Source organism: Ciconia boyciana, chromosome 1 (assembly GCF_034638445.1).
Source record: "Ciconia boyciana chromosome 1, ASM3463844v1, whole genome shotgun sequence".
Lineage (NCBI taxonomy): Eukaryota > Metazoa > Chordata > Aves > Ciconiiformes > Ciconiidae > Ciconia > Ciconia boyciana.
The window spans coordinates 100,243,092-100,265,095 of record NC_132934.1 but is presented as its reverse complement, the minus strand read 5'-3'; the positions used below and the strand labels follow the sequence as shown (position 1 = coordinate 100,265,095).

At 41.7% G+C, this 22,004-nt stretch overlaps 2 protein-coding genes across 4 annotated transcripts in view; one reads left to right on the top strand and one right to left on the bottom strand.

Annotated features, from left to right (window-relative positions):
* ARL13B (ARF like GTPase 13B) overlaps nucleotides 1–2,666 on the bottom strand; it is a 50,497-nt gene extending 47,831 nt beyond the window's left edge. For 2 of the 3 annotated variants that reach the window (XM_072885162.1, XM_072885136.1), the window contains exon 1: nucleotides 2,284–2,664. The gene's annotated coding sequence lies outside the window, so the exon portion shown is untranslated. Of the gene's footprint in view, nucleotides 1–2,283 lie in introns of all 3 variants that reach the window. The other variant, XM_072885144.1, reaches the window with a different exon arrangement.
* Nucleotides 2,667–3,180: 514 nt separating this feature from the next.
* The window catches only part of PROS1 (protein S), a 36,441-nt gene continuing 17,617 nt past the window's right edge, over nucleotides 3,181–22,004 (top strand). The window contains exons 1-7 of the mRNA XM_072885124.1: nucleotides 3,181–3,361; nucleotides 7,937–8,094; nucleotides 9,185–9,209; nucleotides 9,541–9,627; nucleotides 13,229–13,351; nucleotides 13,511–13,633; nucleotides 15,530–15,655. Of these exons, the coding sequence (XP_072741225.1) occupies nucleotides 3,283–3,361; nucleotides 7,937–8,094; nucleotides 9,185–9,209; nucleotides 9,541–9,627; nucleotides 13,229–13,351; nucleotides 13,511–13,633; nucleotides 15,530–15,655 (721 nt within the window). The 5' untranslated portion in view covers nucleotides 3,181–3,282. The remainder of the gene's footprint in view (nucleotides 3,362–7,936; nucleotides 8,095–9,184; nucleotides 9,210–9,540; nucleotides 9,628–13,228; nucleotides 13,352–13,510; nucleotides 13,634–15,529; nucleotides 15,656–22,004) is intronic.

Genomic DNA, 22,004 nt, shown 5'->3' with positions numbered 1-22,004 from the left:
ACCTGAGAATAGCTTCTCCACAGGAGAGCTTAGCATGTGAAGAAAAGATAAGTTCCTAAAAAGAAGAGCAAGATGATTACAACTATTACAAGTATTAAAATTGGGCTCTGAAGAATCTAAAATTAAAAAAAAAAATCAAAAAACCTCACATACAGTGGAGTATGGTGCCTCAACCCACAAGCAAGTACCAACAAAGCTAACTTTGAGAACATGGCTACACAAATTTTCAGCTAGTTCTGCCAAAAAGCAAAATGTAACAGCTCAATGAACAATGCACTGACAAAAGTGTAACATTTTCAGTGCCTGAGCATCATCACAGAACAAATCCCATCCCATATTATACAGATTGTCTAGCTTTGCAAATTGTCACAAAATTGCTCTAGAGCAGAGATATGGCCCATAGCATTCAAATAGGATTCATGAGATGAAGAAAACTTATTAGAGAGTGAAGAGCAGAGGACAACTATGTCATAGCAGAGGAATCTTGTTTAAATACAAAAACCCAAAGCGGGGTGGGCGGGAGGTGACAAATAAGACAAAAAATTTCCCAAACATGCCACTATAGAAAGAAAGGGCATTCAACACTGCTGAGAAAATTATGGTAGGGATGCAGATCACATTGTTATGCTATTTTGGAGAGACTGCATTTCTTGAACTAGCAATAGACACAAAAAAAAAAATCTCTGAAGTATGTGTGGAACATACTACATTACAGTATTTTACATGTTGCATTAACAACATTCACAAGTTGTTCCAGGTATTATATCTGTCAGCTTGAACTCTTTATGCTTGTTGAGGTGAAGCAAAACCAACATTCCCACAAGCTGTAAAACTGCATAGTTAGGCTAGTATACCATTTAGCTAGCAGGTCAGCACAAGTGTAAAGGACTAAGAATGTCAAAGATCCCATTTTTAAGTAAGAGAACAGAACAAGTGTACTACAGAGTCTAAGAAAAACATGATAGATAACTGCATTAACTCTTTACACTCTAGATTTAGATCAAGAGCTATTTAGCAGCCCGTATGTTACGTGATCCAAAGTACTGGGTACCAGCAAGTCCAGCATCCAAAGTCATCTGATGAATACGTTTATCTGCTTTCATATCAAAGTACAAAACAAGCACCTTTTTACACATTTCACTGTCAGAGTTTACATTAAATGTTCTGCCTTTGATAGAGGCTTTTGCGATAGAGAATTTTCTCACTGTCTTATTAATCTCTCACTTTCCTTAAAATATACTTTTCCTTAAAACAAAAGATTTAAAGCTGACCCTCCTCATAAAGTTTAATTATTTAACTTCCTACCATGATGTTCCTTGCCTGACTTGTGTGAATTTTAATTATAAGAGCATAGTATTTTAGTTGTATTGTGTTATATTTTGAACAGCAAAGTGATTGAGCAGTGAAGAAGGTATATTCAACAAAATTCTGAATACCATCCTCTCTGCCAAAATTGCCACGTACTTAACAAGTGCATGAAGTGCAAGCAAGAACTGTAACGTCTTGAAAGACTGAAGCATACAAGTATTTGTGAAAAATAGCTCTAGGACCATCAGTTCTTCTGTAAAGAAAAGTTACCACAAGACTAGCACTTCCAAGTGAGTTTCCACACTTTCCAGCCACGTTCCTACCCTTCTTGTGTTTCCAAAAAAGCAGCAGCCCTGAAACGCAGTGATTCAGGGTCACACAGGTTCAGGTGTGTTTTTTCTGCTTGTCTCTTCCACTGTGGGAGTACTTTGTTTTTTAAAATCAACATTTCAGAGAAAATCTACTCTGTATTGCTTGAAGACTTACACGCAGGCTGCCAAACACGCCTAGCCCGAGGCTGCCACTGCGGACACGCACCGATGTGCTTTATACGGCGAGACTGGAGCAGAGCTGGAAGAAACTCGACCCAAGCTCCGCCGACCGGGAGCCGAGCAGGACGCTGGGCCCGAGCCTGACGGGGCGACCCCTCCACGTCGGCGACCCACCCGCCAGCCCGCCCGGGAGATGCCCCAGCCCCGCCGAGAGCAGACTCACACCGGACCCTCCCCGGAGGCGCAAACACCTGAAGAAGGCGCCCCGCGAAGCCCCCGAGCTGCCAGCCTCGGCCCTGTGCCGCGGCACCGCCAGCAGCCGGCCGCACACGGCGCTTCTGAAAAAGCAGGCCCCGGCGGGGCCGGGACGGGGGCGAGTCACACAACCAGCCGCTTCACACCCGCCGCGGCCGCCAGCCCCGCGGAGCCGCCGCCGCTGCCTGCGCGCCCCCCGTCCCCTCCTGGCGCGCGCGGCGGCACATACCGGTCGCTCAGCGGAGGCGCGAGGCGATGAAGCCGCGCAGCCCGAGCGCTAACGGCTCCGCGCTGCCCGCTCGGGCCCCAGGGGGCTCCGCGTCGCGCAGCCCGTCCCCGCCACGGCGGCGGCCAGCGGGACTGGCGTTGTCCCGGGCGACAGGAGGCCGCGGCCGAACGCGGAGAGCGGGGAGAGCGGCGGCCACGGCGCTCCGCTGGGCTCCGCCGCGCCGGGCCCGACACGGCCGCTCCGGGGTCACGTGCCCGGCGCCCCGCTCACGAGAAGCCGCCCATTGGTCGAAGCCAAGATCTCCGAGGCAGTGGGGACGCGTAACCAGGCCGGTAACCCCTGGTTACCGCTAACGGGAGTCGGGAAGGGACAAACTTATCGGCAGCAGCGGAGCGCGAGGCAGGCAAAGCCGACGCTCGGGCGGAGAAGCGCGAGAGGGCAGGCCCGCGGCTAACCAATAGGAGCGGGCGGCTGCCTCGGTGCCCGCGGAGGATCAGCCAATCAGCTGCAAGGGGGCGAGGACAGAATGCTCCCCCCGGACTCCCCCGTCCGAAAGTAAACACCGGCGCGCGCGCCAGGCTGCGGCGCGACCCTACAGTAATGCCCGTGGGCGCTGCCGGGCCCGCTTTGCCCCTCTCCCGCTGGTGCGCGGTCCTGCTTGGTTTGCGCCCTCCCGCTCGCTGTGCGCTGGGAGCTGCTCCCGGGGAGGATGCCCGCGGACCCCCGCACGCCTAGCGCCCGTGGCCGCCCCTCGGCGCGGCACGGCACGGCCCGGCCGCGGGTCAGGCGCGAACCGCCCGCGGCGCTGCCCCCGGCGCCTTGCTGACGCTCCCGCAGGGCAACGCTGCCCGGACATGGCCCAGCCTCCCCCCCCCCCGCCCCGCTGCCCCTCCCTCCCGCCCCCAGAGGCTCGCCCGGCCCCGCCGCCCCGGCCGCCGCGCAGAGGAGCCGCCGCGCAGTCACGGCGCCGTGCCCGGTCCCGGCCGCCCCCCGGTAGCGATGAGGCCGCGATGCAAGCTGTGCCTCCCGCTGCTGGCGGGCCTGGCGGTGGCCATCGCCCTCGCGGAGGCCGCGACCTGTGAGTGAGGCGAGGCGGGGGGGGGGGGGGGCGAGGAGGGCTGGGGCGCGCGGGCGGTGTCCGTTAGCGCCCCTCGTGCTCCCAACCGCCCGCCCCTCAGCGTCGGGGGCGCCTGGGGCTCCTTGGGGCCGGGGGCGAGGGGCCCGCGGCGAGCCCCGGGCGCGTGGGGACGGGGTGCCGCAGGCGGCCGCCTCAGCACCGAGGCGAGGGGCGGCCCTCCCCACCCGTCCGGTGCATCGCGTCCTCCCTTCCCGAGTAGGTGCTGCTGAGCATCCGCGGTGGTGGGGCGCCTGGATCCCGTCGGTTTTGGCTGCTTTCTCGAAGCCAGCCGTTAGTGTTGGGGCAGCTGAGCTGTGACTTGGGGCTGGTCGCGGCTCGGAAGCTGTTTGAGGCCGAAACGCAGCTCTGCAACTCAAGGGAAAGTGTGCCTTCAAATAGCACTTGGTTCGCTTAGAAGAAAAATACTGGATAGATCATAGTCTCAAGAGAGTAGCATTATTGTGGAGTCCAGGCAAGCAGCCGTGACTCTCTTGGTAAGTTCAGACCTATAGCCTAGGTAAGAGCTGCTTGCTCTCACATATAGATTAAAAAAAAAATAATCAAAGCTTATGTCTTTGACACAAAAGTCTTTGAGCTTAGTACTGAAATAAGACAATGTGTATCTGGAACAAGCAGAATTGCAGCTCAAAGTAAGCTTGTTTCTGACGTGTTTTACTAATGATTAAACAGGCAGAAGAAGAACCTAATGTTTACTAGTCAGACTTCTGTGTGAATGCTAGGGATTCTGACTATGAAGGGAATGGTATGGAAAAATGAAAGTTCATTTTATAACTTATTTTTGAACAGGTCCTAAAAATAAGTCTTCTAATAAGTCTTTCGTTATGTTAATTTCTCTGTTTTCATCACGTTTTCTGTTCCATTTATCTCCCCCACTGCTTACCTTGTCAGTTTTCTCTTTTATGAACAGTGGGAAATTGGAAGTTGTCGTACTCATGCAAAGTTTCTGTGGCCCATGAAGTCCAGTTTCCTATCCCTGTCTCTGAACAGTGCCAGGGATTTCTGGGACAGGTAAAAAACCCAGAAAACAGAGAGATCTTAATAATGTAGCTTGTACCATTCAATAATTATAAAGGAAAGTTGCCTCTCTGCTAGTCTTAGTGCAGCTGCGTTTGGTGCAACATCCAGTGAGGGGCAAGTTTTGGATAAGATGGAGAACGAACAGGCAAACATTAGCAGTTGGTTAGCTTTATTTTGTTGGCTGCATAAAGCTTATGTCACCGATCAGCATTTTGGGAGATTCTAGTCGCTGGAATTATGGAGCTGATTGCAATATAACAGCAGTACCAATAAGATAATGCCACTTTCTACAGTGGCATCACATTTCCTTTTTGTTCAGTTTATTGAGTTTTCTGAGATTCTGAAACCAAGCACTGGTAGGCTACAACTGCTTTCTACAGCTGGGGTATTAGGTAAGCAGCTCTAAGCTGTGTTTAACTACCCCACTTAAGACAGGTTTACAGTTGCTTCTGCACTACAAAACAGCTGTAAGGAACCACTGAATCTCATCCTCTCTTCCCATTTCTTTTTTTTCTTTTTCAGTAGCATTACTTCTAAACAAGTGCTTGATAAGTAATCACTGCACAATGTCTGTACAACACCTGTTGAAATCGTAGCTGGGATTTCCATGAGGCTTCAGTGATAATCAAATTAAATACACTGAGTTCATTAAGGGTTAACTATTGGTTTGGCAGGGTCAAGTGTGCTGGAGTTTCCTGTAATCAAACTGGCAGCAGTAGCAGTGAGGATTGTTTTTGTTTTTTTAATAAGGGTCCTCATAATCTTTGTAAGGAAAAAACAGTTGAATAAATACACTACTAATTCTATGCATGTGAACCGAAATATTTGCAATAAAAATATGGAATTTGCGTTGAGTTACATGTCTTATTTAAACTCAAAGTCATAGGAAATCAGCTTAAGAGAAGGCCAAACTGCTGTGGTGTAGGGGAATAGGCCTGTTTCCATTACTGCACTGTATTCAAAACATGAAGTAGGTAGTGTTAGATTTGGTGTAACGTCCTCAAGAATGTTGCACTTACTTGGAATTTTCTTGCACTTTGTTTACTGAAAAAGTGTGTCAAAATGAGAATTATGTAGCTAAAGGTCAAAACAAGATTGATTGAAGTCAGCTGTGAATTAGGCCTCATCTACACCACAGAGCCTCTGCCCCAAAGCTATGTCAGGATGCTTGTGCTGGTAGTAACCTCCAACATAAACAAAATCAGCAGGTGCAATGCACAGTTTTACTATTTTGTTGTCACTCCTGTTGCCTCAGAACAGATGGATTTTCTGCATCCTTCTTATTAGTCTGCTTTTATGTAGTGACAAACACAGCCATTTACCCAAATTAATTAAAATGACACTGCTAGCAACAGTTGGTGATAAATAAATGATCAAAATGTTTTTCTGCTTTCCAGTGCGGTTAGGGCTCAGAAGAGTTCTCATGCAGCCCTTCTTGTCCTGTCATCTTGCTATGCTTTTTGCCAGTCTCCCAGCAGACAATATGTTAGTGGTGCCTCACGGATTGAGAGAAAAGATCTACAAGACCCACAGTTGCAGCAGTTTCCAATTAATTGCTCCCTCCTAACTGCTGTATGAGGGATATGTAACAACCAGAGAATCCAAATCCAGCTCTTGAAATATGTGGTTAACAGCCCTTGGGATGTGTTTATGGCATACCTTAAGATTTGTGAAAGTGGAAAACAGTAGGAGAGGAAAGCAGGCTTGAATAATTTCTTTTGTGCCGAGAGTGGGGGCCCAGAAAGTAAGATAAGACTTTTCTTTCTCTGAGCAGTTTCCTTGAGGATCAGTCTTCACCTTACAGAGTTCTTTCCATTCTCCAGTAAGACCACCATGTAGATCAACATGTAAATAAGAAGAAATGAATCCTCAAATACCAGATTGTTGCCTGCTCATATACGTAGTAGTGGGGAAGGGCACAAGCTGACTTCTCCGTGCATTTCTAAGCAACTTGCTGGTTGCTCTCCGACATAAAGATGTGCTTCAGAACTTTGGAGATATGCTGTAGTATGTCCACCTTATGCTCAGGAAATCTTACCTATTGCCTTGCCAGAAAGATTCATCTTACCAGAATGAAAGCAAGTAAATCAATTTGAAGTGACAAGCTTATCCCACATCAAACACATTTAGGATGCTGTAGCAGAAAGTTTCTTCAGGTCATTATCCAATGTTGCAGCACTTCAGACTGCTTCAGTTGTGTTCCCCATCACTTGACAGAGCCCTTTAGTAATGTGTTGAGGATGGTATGGGTTTAGTTACATCTGTTACCTGAAAGCTATTCTCGCTTCAAGTTCTGGGCCTCATTAGCTGCTCTTGCTAATAAGCCTTTTAAGTTTATTTCCTGTTAGTGCACAGACATTGGGAGGCTGTTCTTTGACACTTGGCTGCTGTCGTGTCTCATAAAGGTGCTCTGGGCTTGAGGTATTACGTGCTCGTAAGCAGTACTGAATTGACTATGTCTGCTTGAATTGATCTTCTTTGTAGACTACCGATGAATGTGTATGTACACCATATCTGGTTTGTATTGCAGGTGAGAGGTTAAGTTGTGCAAAGGCTGATAAAAGAAGGAGAGGTGTAGAAGGGTCGTGCTCTCTAGTTAACATAAGTCAGCCATGCTCTTTAACCCTATGAGCTGGACTTTTTCCAATTACGCTCATCCATTTTTCTCTTAATCACAAGGTATGTCCAAAAGTTAAACTAATGATGCAGTCTAATTTAGTTGCTGTTCCTGTAGAGTTGTGTGCTCTACAAAGAACATCAAAGCAAACAGAAATCTTTCATTTTTAATGTAATTTCTCAAATCACTTATTTGTTCATCATTTGTGTCAAAGTCAATTAAATGACAGTAAAAAGATACATGAAAATTAAGTAATTACACATAACATGATGGATCTGAAATATAAAAGTTAGCTAGGATTGTATTTTATCTTGGTAAAAAGTGAATATATTTGTAGGTGGTTTGCCTTCATATTTCTCAGGATATCGTTCTCACCTTTTAGTTTGTCTTGTTCTTTACAGTTCTGAAAAATAACATTATTAATTACATATAACAGGTAGCCTGATTTTATGACACATCTCTGGACTCACATAAGTTAAATAGGATCAGAATATTTACTGAAACAGGTAATACAAAAAGCTTCACAGCTTTTTTCCACTTATTGGTCACATATCTCACTTTGTAAAAGTGAGATCTCACATAGCTAAAAAAAAAAAAATCTCGTCCTGAATGTGACATTTAAATTATGCTTCAGGCATAGCATTGCATAAACTTTTTTTGGTGACTCAGGATTTTTTTGGTCAGAAGCAGCTATCCCACATACAGAAAACAGAATCCTGTGATTTCTTGCCCATTTTCCAAAACGATAGCAAACAGCAGCTATTGAGTAAGCATTTAATTCAGATTTTTGTGTTAGTTTCTCATATTTGTTCAGTGCTTACAGTGTTTTTCAGCTGTTAAAAATAAATAAATAACAACAGAGCTCCTTTGTTTCTACAAAGTTTTATCCCAGCAGTATGCCTCTCAGTTCCTGGTGAGGAAACGTCGAGCAAATTCTTTTATGGAAGAAAGTAAGAAGGGAAATTTAGAAAGAGAGTGCATTGAAGAATTATGCAATAAGGAAGAAGCCAGGGAAATCTTTGAAAATAATCCTGAAACTGTAAGTATCTGATGAATATCTACGAGGTAGATAGTAGTTCTCCGCAGAGGGAAAGCTAGGAGTATGTAGAATTCACACTGCAAAGCTAAAAAAAACCCACCATGCAGACCAAAAACTGGTTTGAAATTCTTCTGTGTATAGAACCTGCACAATTAATAATGAAGACTGTATAAGCCAAGAGAATAGTTGAGTAGATATTATTTTAAATTTCAAGTATGGATCACCAGTTTTAGACCACAGTTGTCTGAAAGCATTCCATGTGGGGAAACTGTTGACTTAAATTAAAATTTTACACAGAGGATGCATGGCAGTGCAGCCCTTTTAATGAAGGGATTGAACATATTACTGCGAGCTTTTTTCCTAGTGGGGACAACTCTGTTCCTCCGTTCATTCCCACTGCACGTTATTTAGTATTAGGTATATTTTATTCAGTATTAGGTATATTTTATTCAGTTTTGTACTATAAAAGGGTTATTACAAAATATATGTGGTTAAAACGAATTCTTGTTTTGCAAACTATATATCAGTTCCATGGTCTTTGATAAAATTGTATGTATTTGGATATTCTGATTTTTAAGATTAAATAGTTTCAGTAATCAATAATAATTTGCTTTTAACAATTTTTAACAATTAACGCGTTTCACTTTATTTGGAATTAACTGCATGCGAGGTGTTCAACCTATTCCAGGGATTTTTGTTTATTTTAGGGTGAAAAAGGGAAATAAAGGAAGCTGCTCTGCATCCAATAACAACATTGGGCAAGATCCTCCCATTCAAAGAGACAGTTTTCAAAGTCATTTTGACACCCAATTAATTTTAATTTCCTTCACTTTGAAAGTGCCCAATTCAGTGCAGTATCTTAATCTCTCCAGTGAGCCTTGTGTTTATTAAATAATCTGCTGCCTTAGCCTAAACAGTGGTGATATAGAAAACTTGTTCTATATTCTATGAGTCAAAGTGACTTTTTCTTTTTTACTTCTTTTACATGTATAATTCAAATATATTTTAGAATGTATTCAGTTATATATTTTGCTGTAATTCTATCTACCTTAGATTTTTCTTACTCTTTATTTTTCTTTTCCTTCTGCAGGAGTATTTTTATCCCAAATATTTAAGTAAGTATGAAAAACCTGAACAACTCTAGTATATCATTCACTGGTCTTCTTATTTGGGTAATACTAGTTTAGTTATTCTGCCCATAGCACTTGAAAGATTTCTGTGCTGATTATAATGCCTAGTAGCTCCTAGGCAGTTCTGTGTGCTTAGATCTTAGCAGAGGCACTCAGAAGGTTGGTCTGTGATCAGCTGTCCTTAATATGCCCAGGCAAGTTTTCTAATTCAAGCTGTGAGAACAGACTCTTTGAAGATGCCATGCATAAGCTGTTGTAATTTCAGTCTAAATGAGTGTTTGTATCATAAGCAGATTGTGTGGGTTTGCATTTGCAGGCTGCCTTGCCTCCCATCGAGCAGGGATTTTCAGGGTTATTGCAGTTACTCCAGATTCTCCAGCTGACCTGAGGGCTTGTGTCAATGGTAAGTGCTGCTGTTAGGTACTTTACCTAATGCACTCAGATCTAAGAACACACATGTACATGGCTCGAAAGCAGTTCACATATGCAGAAAAAGAGACATCTCCACTTAATTCAGGCAAACTCAATAATGTGGAACATAAATTGACCAAAAAATATTAAGTGAGATGGAGCATTTTCAGAGCAAGTGGTGTGACTGTTTTTAACTTTATAAAGCATGCCAGAAAAAAAACCATCATTAACTGCAAAATGGAAGGCAGAATTCTTCCGGAAACGTAGAAGTGTGTCCTACACCAACCCACCAATGTTCCCTAGTACGTCCTCTATACATGTCTTTAATAGTTATGAGTGACTCTGCATCTAGCAATTCCTGTTCTGTCAGTTAAGGGAAGAGACCATCTGGTTAATTCTCCTTTGTGTCACTCTTGGCCCATAGTTATGCTGTAGCCCTTCATGAAATGGGTGACATTACCAGCTGAAAAATTCAAATATTAGCTGGAAGACATAGACATTGACTCCAGACACATGAAGGTCACGAAGCATGAAGCTTGTGATGTTGCTCAAATATATTATTTTTTACACCTATACATTCTTTAGTCCAGTGTGAATTGTGATTTTTCTAGTAAATTCACAGGAAGCAATCTGTACTATATTCCCTACTTGTCACAGTTGAAACATCTCTCTAAACCTCTTAAACCTTTACAGCCTGGTTACATCAAAGAAGCTTTCACTTAGTTTGAACAGGGATACTTATCCTTAACGGTCCGACACTATTTTTGTCATTGAAAGCAACGGAAGGCAAAATAATCCTTAATAATTAGACTGCACATCGTCATGGATGAACATATTTTCCAGATCACTTGGCCAACGTGACTGCTGTCACAAACTAAAATGCACTCCCATTCATATCACTCTTTCTCACTCTCATTAGAGGTCCTCATGGGAGGAAAAGATTTAGCAGAGTTGTGTGAATGTGCAGTGTTTCTGTATTCTGTATCCCAGTGAAAACAACCAGTTTATTTGATAGTCATTGTATTTCTCCATTTGGGTTTACATCATAAAATCAAATTAAAAAACCTGTTACTATTGGTCAATCACCAGAATAAAGGAGAAGTAAGGAGAGTACGCATAAAATTTTCAAGTGTTTCTAAGGCTTAAATGTTCAATGAATTTTTTGTGCATTTCTGGAAAGGAGCCACTGCTGAGAAAGTGGAATTCTAAATTCCCATTAAAACAATATAACAATTTTTTAAAATGTTTTCATTGAGACAAAGATTTTATGATACTGATATTAACAGATTTTTTTTTTACTATTTTAAAAGTTTTGTCTTTCTGAATGTATCGATCCAAATTGTTTTGACATTGTCAAAATGAAAAAGCCAATTTTCCTAATAAGAAATAATTAAATAAGAATAAGAACTAGTTTATAATAATACAGTAACTAGTTAGTTGGAATCTCAAGCTGAAAAAAATCAAGGAATAAAAATAACAATGCAAGCAGAATTGAAAAATAATGTCATTGTTTTCAGATTTGCCCAAATGACTAATTTCAGAACACAAATGAACACACATTTCAGAACACACATTTCTGGATAAACAATTACAAAAATTAGTGAATATATTGACTTTTTCATCCCCATCAAGGAAGGAAAAGGAAAATTTTCACAGGAATAGAAGACCCTTTTTCGTACTTCTCTAATCCAAGCAGGTATCTAAGCTGCATCTTTTAAGTCTCTAAACATCTGTATCCCATAAATCTGCATACGTGCTTTTGAAAATAAGCACTTAAAAATCCCTGCATTTACATCTGTCCAGCTCGCCATGACACATCTCATGGATACCAGAGCCTCTGTGTGGCAGAGGATACAGGTACCACAACACATTTCTTGCCACCTCTACTTGCAGGCTGAGTATAGGTTCTGACATTTAGTTGTTGTGCAATGTTTATCAAAAAGCATTGCTGGGTAGTAGGTCAGAAGGCACCCTGAATTGGGAAAAGAGGAACACCAGGCCTGCTTTCGGAACAAATGGCTGCTACATTACTGTTCCTGCAGTGGCGTCTTAATCATTCATCTGTGGACATAACCTCTTTGTCCATCCAGTCCTGTCCATCCTGTCTTGTTTTCTTCCTCTAGTGTATTTCACCAGTTCTCCTTTTTTCATTCATTGGTTTCCTCATTTTGCCCTTTATATCCTTAATTCACCTCATTCCATCTACTCGTGTTTCACACTGCCAACCCAATCCATCATCTCTCAGTTCAGACTCTCACAAGCCATCACTGCCTGTTGCTCAGAAACGTTTAGTCAAGTTTGTTCCCCAGCTGCACTCTCTAAGGGTAACTTCTACATCTATCACTTATGAAATGCGTTGCTCATACCAAGCTTAGTTCATACTCTTGTTCCTGGACCTACCAAAGCAGTAAATAATCAAAAAAGAGGAAAAAAAAAATGTAGGGAGTTCTAAAACTTACATTTGGAAATTGCTGTGAAGGATCCATAAATAAACCCCATTCCTTTCATTTCTTCTGTGCAATTTGTTCTGTCAGTCTTCATCTGCAACTGGAGTCCTTTGGCCTGCAATATGAATATTACACTTGCCTTTCATTCCACTTTTTTGAATCTGAACATCACTAAATCCTTTCTTCTTTTCATTCTGCTGTCTGTTCTTTTAGGACACTACTTTTTTTAAAAGCATGCCTCAGAATGACATTCCAGAGCTTTATAAGAACATAACTTTAAAGTAGAAACAATATATTTGTAATGTTTGGAGGCCTGCAGAAAAATAGTCCATAAAGCTACCAGCATATTCAGAAAACACAAATAGAATAATGCCTTATGTGGTATGCTGATGTAAAACTATGCAGATGGTGGGAAAAGTTAAAAGAACTTTATGTATTTTGGTTAGAGCATAAAAGGCAGTGAATTCTGTGTTCTCTGCCCCAATCTATGTATTTTGAGCTTTGCTTTCTGAGGTCTTGCCAGCATGTATAAAGAGTGTTCAGTCACTCTTTACGATGCAGATTTGTTTGTCATTGAAGTTAATATTTGTAAAAGGTGACAGTATTAGACACTGATGTATCCAGTCTACCCACAGGACCTGGACAGCCAAGGCAACCTGAGGTGTTAGTTTCTCTGTAAATGTGACCCTCCTTGAACAGAGAAACTGATCTGTATAATCTTAAATTCTTGATATTCTTGAAACTTTGGTATTTCTAGTGAAATCTGTGGTAATATGATGGGGCAGAGCACTGTTCTTTAAAAAGTGAAATACCTACTTAAAATGTAATGAAAATAGTATCAAGTCTCTGTTTGGTCACATCTTGCAGGGATTAACATGGCTTAGTGAGTCATTTGTTTTCTAGTTGTTTTCTGTCTAACAAAGAAAAAGTACTGGTGGCTTTGTTTTTTCTCAGTCACTTGCAAATTCTTTCTAACAGAGTTAGTAGCAAGATGGTTGTATGGGTATTTGACGTTATGCATCAAGCCCTTTCCTATTTCATGAAAGGCGAAAGGTACCTGTGGGAAGAGAAGAAGAAAGACTAAACTGATCCTTGAGGAAAAATAACCCCAGATAACAAGTATTTCCAATGTTTTCTATCCCACAGAAATTTCAAACCAGTGTAGCCCTCTGCCGTGCCATAAAGATGGATATAAGGATTGCGTAGATGGACAAGCCAAATATACATGTGTCTGTAAACTGGGATGGCAAGGAGAGAAATGTGAAGAAGGTATAGTCTCTAATCTCTTTACAATGTTAGTTCTCAGGAACACAATTATAGTTCTACTATTACTGAATAGTATCAGATCTTTAAGTATATATACCCCCACACATTTGGTCAATGAATGCCTTCCCCTTATCAGAGATTTTTATTTTGTTTTCCTTGTAGATATAAATGAATGTGAAGACTTAAACGGAGGTTGTAGCCAACGCTGTTCCAATTTACCTGGAAGCTACCGTTGTTTATGTGAAGATGGCTACTTCATGCATTCAAATAAACGGGATTGTGGAGGTAGGAAGTGAGACTTAAGGAGGACATCATTACATGACAGTACATTGCCTGTTGACTAGAGAGGAAAGAATTTAGTCCAATAGTTCCATAAATGCCCTAAGTCAGCAGAAGCTTGCATTGCCTCTGAAAGATGCAGTCCTGCTTCAAGCTGGCTACTCATTCCACCTGCAGCCTTACACCACTGCAAGCATTTGAGCAACCATATAGCGAACCAGATCAAGGAACTGAGGTGGGTTGAAACCAATTCAGGAAAAAAAAAAGAAAAGAAGAAAAAAGAGAAAGACTATATATTAGATCCTGCTTCCTTACTAGAGCTCTGTAAAGCTTGTTTTGGTCACTAACCAGTTTCACATACCCTTTAAGCATGCTGAAACAAGAACCTAGAGTGGTGTGACCAGCTAACATTGTTACCATGGAAATCCTGTCTGGTAAACGCTGGTTTAGGCTGAATCACTCCTAATTAGTGATGCTGCTCTTTTGGGAGTTTGAAGTTCATCGGAGAAGAAACTATTAATGAATCTGAAAATGCTCTTAATGGAGAGAAAGATTTGTCTTTTACTCACCCAGCATAATGTTTTTTCTGTACATGCTTGTCTCTGTTATTATTGGCCACGACCTACGTGCTTCATTCCATTCCAGATAAAGACTATGTATTAACATAATTAACAATTCTTACTATATAGTTAGAAAAAAATAAAACCTCATTCCATTTTAATGTCATGTATTTTATTGCTGAACTATTCCAACAGTGGATAATGTCAAATACTATAAGAGGCCAGACATGAGGGCCATCTCCTGCTGTCACTTCCTTTAGTCTATATTTTTTTTTTGTGAATGAATAATTTCCAAAGAAATTCCAGAAGAACAGAAGATTGCTGTTTTGTCAAAAAGGGCAAGAAGATAAGTTGCTTGGAATCTCTGTAATTCTTGGAAAGATACGGGAAAAGTTGGTTAAAAAAATAATCAAAGATAAAAATACTCTATTATACCTTAGTACCTAGAGTATTAGTACCTAGAGTACTAGTTTGGTGATTTGATAAACTGGATTTAAGTGTTTAATTACATCCAACTACAAAATTATACAACTAGGAATTTGGACTACAGATGGGAACTGTAGAAAAGTAGGCCGAATTCAGGACAGCTTTGACTTAAAAAATGTTTTGCGAGTCCTAGCAAGCCAGTGGCAGAATCTGTTCTCCCTATGCAGCACCATTTCCACAACTACTACAAAACCACAGAGAAAACTAGAATGTGGACATTGAAGTACTACTAGGGATCTGATATTTCTCTGTCTATGAGGTATTTAGTAAAATTAATACTATATGCTGCATCCAGTTGTCCATCTGCATTTTGAAAATTACATTGAAAAATTGGAAACAACACAGAAGATAGACACTAAAATGATTTCAGGGATGGAGAGACAGTGAGGGACTTGAACACCTGTCAGCAGAGCCAATTAAAAGACGGTTGTGACATGAATGGATCGTAGCATGTAAGAAACTCTGACAGGATTATCTCTTGTCTTTCTGGATGTCTTTTTCTAAGGTAGGTTCTTATTATGCAGTCTGGTTTAGCTTATAGGAAATCTGCAGACTGTTTCTCTTTCTGCCTTCCTGGACATGCATCCATTTTCCTGTTATCTACAGAACACATGAGAGAATGAGAAAGGTAAGCAGGCAGAGAATTTGTTTTTCACTGAGGGCATGCAGAATTGCCTTTTGGAGACATCTGGAAATCTTTACAGCTATAGCTATAGTCTGCTATGAAAGCATGGTAGACCTGGCAAGAAAGAGCCAGTTTGCCAGCCTCACTCAGTTTGCATAGTTTTGGATAGGGTTAGGAAAAAATAGTATGTGAGAGCGTGACTTGTTTTTAATAACTTCTTTGTATTTCTAGATATAAATGAATGTGTGTTACATCCAAACATCTGTGGGACAGCCATCTGTAAAAACACCCTGGGGAAATATGAATGTGAATGTGCAGAAGGCTACACATATAATTCAACTTCCAAGAACTGTGAAGGTAGGTCTTCCCCCACGCCTCCTTTTTCTCTTTCTTTTATCCCCCTGCCCTTTTTTTTTTTAATCCACTGCTATGCTGAACTCCAGCATCTCATCTAGTCATGTATTTGTTCATCTCCATGTTGTTTATTACAATATGACCCAATTGTTTGTTCTTTCAGAGGTTCAGTCAGGCTATATTACATGTAGTGTATACAGTTGCAATGACTTACTCCCATGCGTTGGAGGGTTTTATGGTATACTCCCCATGTTGTGCGGTATGCCAGATAACTTTCTCAGTTCATGGGAGCTCTCCTGTCCCACTGTAGAGAGGACTTTCTGTCCAAGCTCTCAAACCAGCTAGCATGTTTCTTTCAGATAACTTGAAGCAATGTGTTGAGGATCTGGACATCCCTAGAGTGTCTTGTACCTTGTTTTTAAGCATCATTACAGTTATAAGGATGGAATATTTGATGGCAGTCAGTTTAATAAATACCCCTAACTTAAGCTGTAGCAACAGCAATAACAGCAGCAATTAAAAGTACTTACTTGGCAATTCCAAGCTGGGCAAGAGTTAGGAAGGTTCATAAAGAGATAATCGCCAGAAATGAAAACCATGCTTAATCAAGTTGTCTCAAAAACCTAAAAAGCTTGTCTTTATCCATCTGATAGGCTGTTTAGGTGCTTATTTAGCCTCCATGGCCAGGGGCTCAGTCTCTGTCCTTTATATGTCCTTAGATCTCAGATACTGGAAAGAGCTTTTCATTGGGGTCATTGAATCCCATTTAAAATAACATTCGTCTAATCCTTCCTCAAGGTATCTAGTTATGCTATGAAATAACAGTGTTAGAGTGAACTGATCTCCACTCTAGCCTGGAAATGACAACATGTGCTGGTTTTGGCTGGGGTAGAGTTAATTTTCTTCATAGTCGCTAGTATGGGGCTATGTTTTGGATTTGTGCTGAAAACAGTGTTGGTAACACAGGGATGTTTTAGTTACTGCTGAGTAGTGCTTACACAGAGTCAAGACTTCTGCTTCTCACACCACCTCACCAGCGAGTAGGCTGGGGGTGCACAAGAAGCTGGAAGGGGACACAGCCGGGACAGCTGACCCCAACTGACCAAAGGGCTATTCCATACCATATGGTGTCATGCTCAGCATATAAAGCTGGGGGAAGAAGATGGAAGGGAGGGACACACATTCGGAGTGATGGTGTTTGTCTTCCCAAGTCACTATTACGTGTGATGGAGCCCTGCTGTCCTGGAGACGGCTGAACACCTGCCTGCTGAGGGGAAGTAGTGAATGAGTTCCTTGTTTTGCTTTGCTTGCGTGCGCGGTTTTTGCTTTACTTATTAAACTGTCTTTATCTCAACCCATGAGTTTTCTCACTTTTCTGATTCTCTCCCCCATCTTGCTGTGGGGAGAGTGAGTGAGTGGCTGGGTGGTGCTTAGTTGCTGGCTAGGGTTAAACCATAACCCAGCATAACAGTTGTATAAAAGATTTTGTATAAAGACCCCACATTTAAAATAAAAATGTTCTTACATATTCAGAAAAGGAGCTATGAAAAAGGAGCTGCAGCAAAAGAATCTTTCCTCAGGAGTATTCTTTTCTGAAATGAAAATCTGGAAGCAAGAATTTCAAAACAAAGTTCTGTAACAATTATAGCAAAGTTGAAAAGTACTGATAGCTAGCAGTAAAGCAGCAAGAAGCCATTCATACACAGACCATAATAAAATAACTTTTTCAAGTATTGAAAGTATTTGCATAATTGTCCTAGAACATATTTTACTTCTCTCTACGTGTTAAAGTTTCTGTTTAGTACACATATCAGAAATATAATTTCAGTTGTAGAAGAGGTATATAAGCTCTTAGAGTTTTACTATGAAGAGGTATTTTCTACATTGCCAGTTTAAGAAAAATACATCAGCGCCTGATTTTTATTTTGAATGCTGCCTTTATGTTATTGCTCAAGAGGACACAAAAGTAGCTTCTTGCTGGCTATGAACCTTTTGCTCCATGGCTTTTCATGCAGCTTTCTTGTGACAAAGCTTTGCACAGTGGTAAAGATTATATATTCAGCTGTCTGCTCTTTGTCCAGTTACTATGGGATTAAAACGTTACTGACAATTTTGTGTCCCTGTGTGCACTGAAATGAGAAAAACTTCACAGTAATTAATCTAATTCTCACTCCTCTTAGTACTTTCTGCAGATACATGGGTTGCATCAAATTGAATTTAAGTATTGTTTTTCTTCTGAAACATGGATTCCAGAAGGTTGCAAGATGGGGACATTAAAACGAGCAAAATCTTACCCTCTAGAAGGAGGATTATTCTGCTAAGGTTTCAGACCTTGTTGTAACGACATTAAATGAGTCACCAAATCCTGTCTAAGGACAGGATTGTGCAGACTGACAGGAATGTAGCCTTACGGAAATACTAAATGACATTTGCTTTTCATTGTCATATTGCATGTAGGTGGCCAAATTCAATTATGCTTATTAGAAAAATCAAGTTTATATAAATTTATGCACAACTATCTCTATGATGACAGATAAAATTAGAGTGGAATAGAAGAGGGTTTGAGTTTTTTTCCTCACCCATTCCTAGGAGAATGTTGCTACAGTTCTTCATCCCCACCTTTTGGGAGACGCTATCAGTGGAAGATATCTGTACAGTCCAGTCTTTATTTCATAGAAGCCATACAATTTTAGATACAGAATTTGATTATCTTCTCACCACCTTTGCGATTTCAAACATCTTGCCAAAAAGAGGGATAGTGGAAAGGGGTAAGTACGCTTATTGTGCTAGAGGGGTCTGTCTTGCAGTCAGTATCGAGGAGACAAACCAAGCTGAACCCGTATTTTAAAGAATGACCTAAGTTTCGGCATGTCTTTCCCCATATTCTTCTTCCTTCTCTGAAGGGGGAAGTTCTCTTAAAGCAGTGACTGAACCAGTTAATCAAAAAGCACAGAGTGTGTCTATAGTTCAGGTATTAGTCCCTCCCTAGCACATAGTCTGAAAATTTGAGACAAGGAATCAGGGTTTCCCCTTCCCACATGAATTGTTTAACACACACAAAACCCTGCATATCCACATCCATGCCCTGAGGAAATCACCATATTTCCCTAGCATTATATAGAGTAGTTCCCTTTTAGGACATGGTATGCAGCTCCTTTGTGACTGATTTTATCGTATCTTAGCAACTTATCCAAAGCAAGCTATTTTAGCCTTCCGCTAAGAGCAGCTCTATGAAGCCAGGATGCTGCTCAGATTCATGGGTTTGCACGAATAGCTTCTGCTGACTGTTTTATGATGTGGGACTGACATTTGAACACATCTGTGGGAAGCCTTTGAAATAGCTCAAACAAACATGCAAAGATGCTGACTAAACTTGAAAGAAAAAAAAAAAAGCAGGATAATTATAGCATAAATTATTAAAACAAACCTCCAAAGAACTTGGTCCCCTCCAGCCTGTGCATGTCAGCATTTCTGTAGCAGGACAATTAGCTCCACATGGGGAGATCCTGCCATTTGCACTGATCAGGGATTCCAGAGCATCTGCTGAGGAAAGAGACTTCATACCTATCCGAGAAGCTTGCCTGTTCCTCTGCTTCTATAGTACACTCTGGAGGGAGACCTTACCCTTGAGCAGTAGGTTCATTTTGGTAATGGAAATTTATACCCCCGCAAAACTGGTGCAAGTCTCTGAGTAATTGATTTAATGATAGAAATTCATCTGTCAAACTGTGTGGTAAGCGTTCGTAATAAATTCCTAGGTCTCTGTCTGCAGGCCCTGGGCCTGAGGAACATGCTCAAAATTAACTGCTGCTTTCAGAGGATTCAGCACTCATTTGCTCTAGTGCTACTGGTTAACCAGTGCTTGTACTTTTACTTTTGTACTGCTAGGTGTTCAAGTACTGGAAGGGGTACAGGATCTTTCTCAGAGAGCAATGCCTCCTAAAATGTCCACACAGAGTCATGCTCCTCTGGGAAGGGCGTGGGAAGAAAGGTGCTTCTTGGAGTCTCTCTACTCCAGTTTCTTTTGGGAGGTGTTAAATGTTTTATTTCCTTTTACATCTCCACAGTGAAGTGGGCTATAGGGTTGGGGTTTTTTTTCTTCTCTCTGTGTGCCTAGTCTTAGATGGATTTCTTGGCCTTTTCAGATCCCAAAATGATCATAAACTGAATGAATTTTTAATTTTTATTTTTTCCCAAAACCAGCAGGATAGGAAAGGACACAGGAAGTGTTCTCCTCACCCATTGCATAGTGTGGCTGGGCTACATTTTGGATTTTGTCATTGCCTCATTTGCATGCTTGCTAGGATGCAAAACAACAGTGGCAAAAGCAGCTTCATGTTGTAACACATCATCTTGTAGTCTTATTTTTAAGTAGACATCAGGTTGCCAGTCACCAGAAATTATTAGGAAGTGACTTTCACAGCAGAATCCCTTTCACCAAGCAGAGCTTGCAATCTACTGGGTTAGGCAACCCCCATCGAGACCATGAACAGTTTAATGATTTCTAAACAGAAAAGAGTACACATGCCAAACAAAAGAGTAAGATGTAATCTAGCTGTAGCTGGAGGAAATGGAGGGGTCAATCAGTCGCACATAAGCATCAGCAAAATATTTCTTAACAACTGACCAGATCCTGCCACATGACTAATTTGCAAGCATTATCTCCGAAGCATGTAGAAAGAAGTTTGAATAAGAGTCAAAAATATACACTTAGATGTTGCAACCTCCCCTTGTATCTTACTCCCCTAAGTAGTACTACGGGTAACAAGAGGCCAAAATGAATGCAATAAATAGGAATTAAACCATGAGTAGAGGGTTGGCAAATTTACAGTTGCAGGAGTCTGTGCATGTGTGCATACATATATACATGCAGAGTAACACTTTGTAATAGGACAGCTTTCTCACATGTGAGCAAAGATAAAACTCTTAACACTAGCAAACATTCACCTCCGAAGAGACTAATTTCATACACAGTCACAGTTTAATTTGTATGCTCATTATTTAAAACTAATTCAAGTTAGGATGCAACACAGAAAGCATTTGCAAAATGTCAGGTCAACTTGAAGAAACATCCAGTACTATATTTCTGTAGTAACAACGCCTTTTACTCACTTGGCTGACATTTTGGATGGATGAGGCACTTGAAGGAGTAGAGAGAAGCAGAAGAATCTCCTTTGTAATCTTTTATCCAGCTATGTACCTAAGACCAGTTAGAACTTGAACAATCCAAAAAGCCAGTCATCAGCTCTCCAGTTATATTTTAGGAACTGTCTTCCAATATGTATCAAACCTTTCCCCAGAACAGGAGAACATTCTGGCAACACTTGCTGGTCAAAGGCTTGAGGTCTTCCATGTGTCTTTATGACCCAGTATAACCTCAGAGAACCCTCCCAGGACAGGCAGTGGAACTGTGTACAGAGCAGTTGGTTTGAGCTCACTGTTAGTGATCTAATAGGGATGAAGAAAAAGCAGAGGCATTCAATGCATTTTTTTTGCCTCAGTCCTTAATAATACTGATAGATCTTGGGCTGCCCGGTCCCCTGAGTCAGAGGACCACAACTGTCAACAGTGACTTTCCATTTGTGGACACTGTGGAAGTTGTGTGGATACATTGTGGAAACTGTAAGGGAACAGCTGTATCAGCTGAATGTTCACAAGTCCATGGGGCCTGATTGGATTCATCCCAGAGTACTGAAGGAGCTAGTGGATGTTACGGCAGGATCCCGCTCAGTCATCTACCAAAGGTGTTGGGAGTCTGGGGAGGTCCCTGCTGACTGGAAGCTAGCCAGTGTTATTCCAATCTACAAGAAGGGCATGAGGGAAGACCCAGGGAACTACAGACCTATTAGTCTAACCTCAGTTCCTGGAAAAATTATGGGGAAGATTATACTGGGTATTATTATTGAAAGGCATTTAAAGAATAATGCAATCATCAGGCACAGTCAACATGGGTTCACAAAAGGAAATTCCTGTTTAACTAATTTGATATCCTTCTATGATAGGGTCACCTGCTTACCACCTTCACCACCACCAGTAGATGAAGGGAGGGCAGTGGATGTAGTTTTTCTGGCTTTTAGTAAGGCTTTTGGTACTGTCCCTCACAGTATCCTTCTGCACAAGCTGCCCCGCTGTGAGATAAGCAGGTACACGGTCCGCTGGGTGAAGAACTGGCTAAGGGGCAGAGCTCAAAGGGTTGTAGTGAATGGGGCTACATCTGCCTGGCAACTGGTCACCAGCAGTGTTCCTCAGGGTTCAATTCTAGAGCCAGTTCTGTTTAATATATTTATCAATGATCTAGATGCAGGAGTTAAATGCACCATTAGCAAGTTTGCTGATGATACCAAACTGGGAG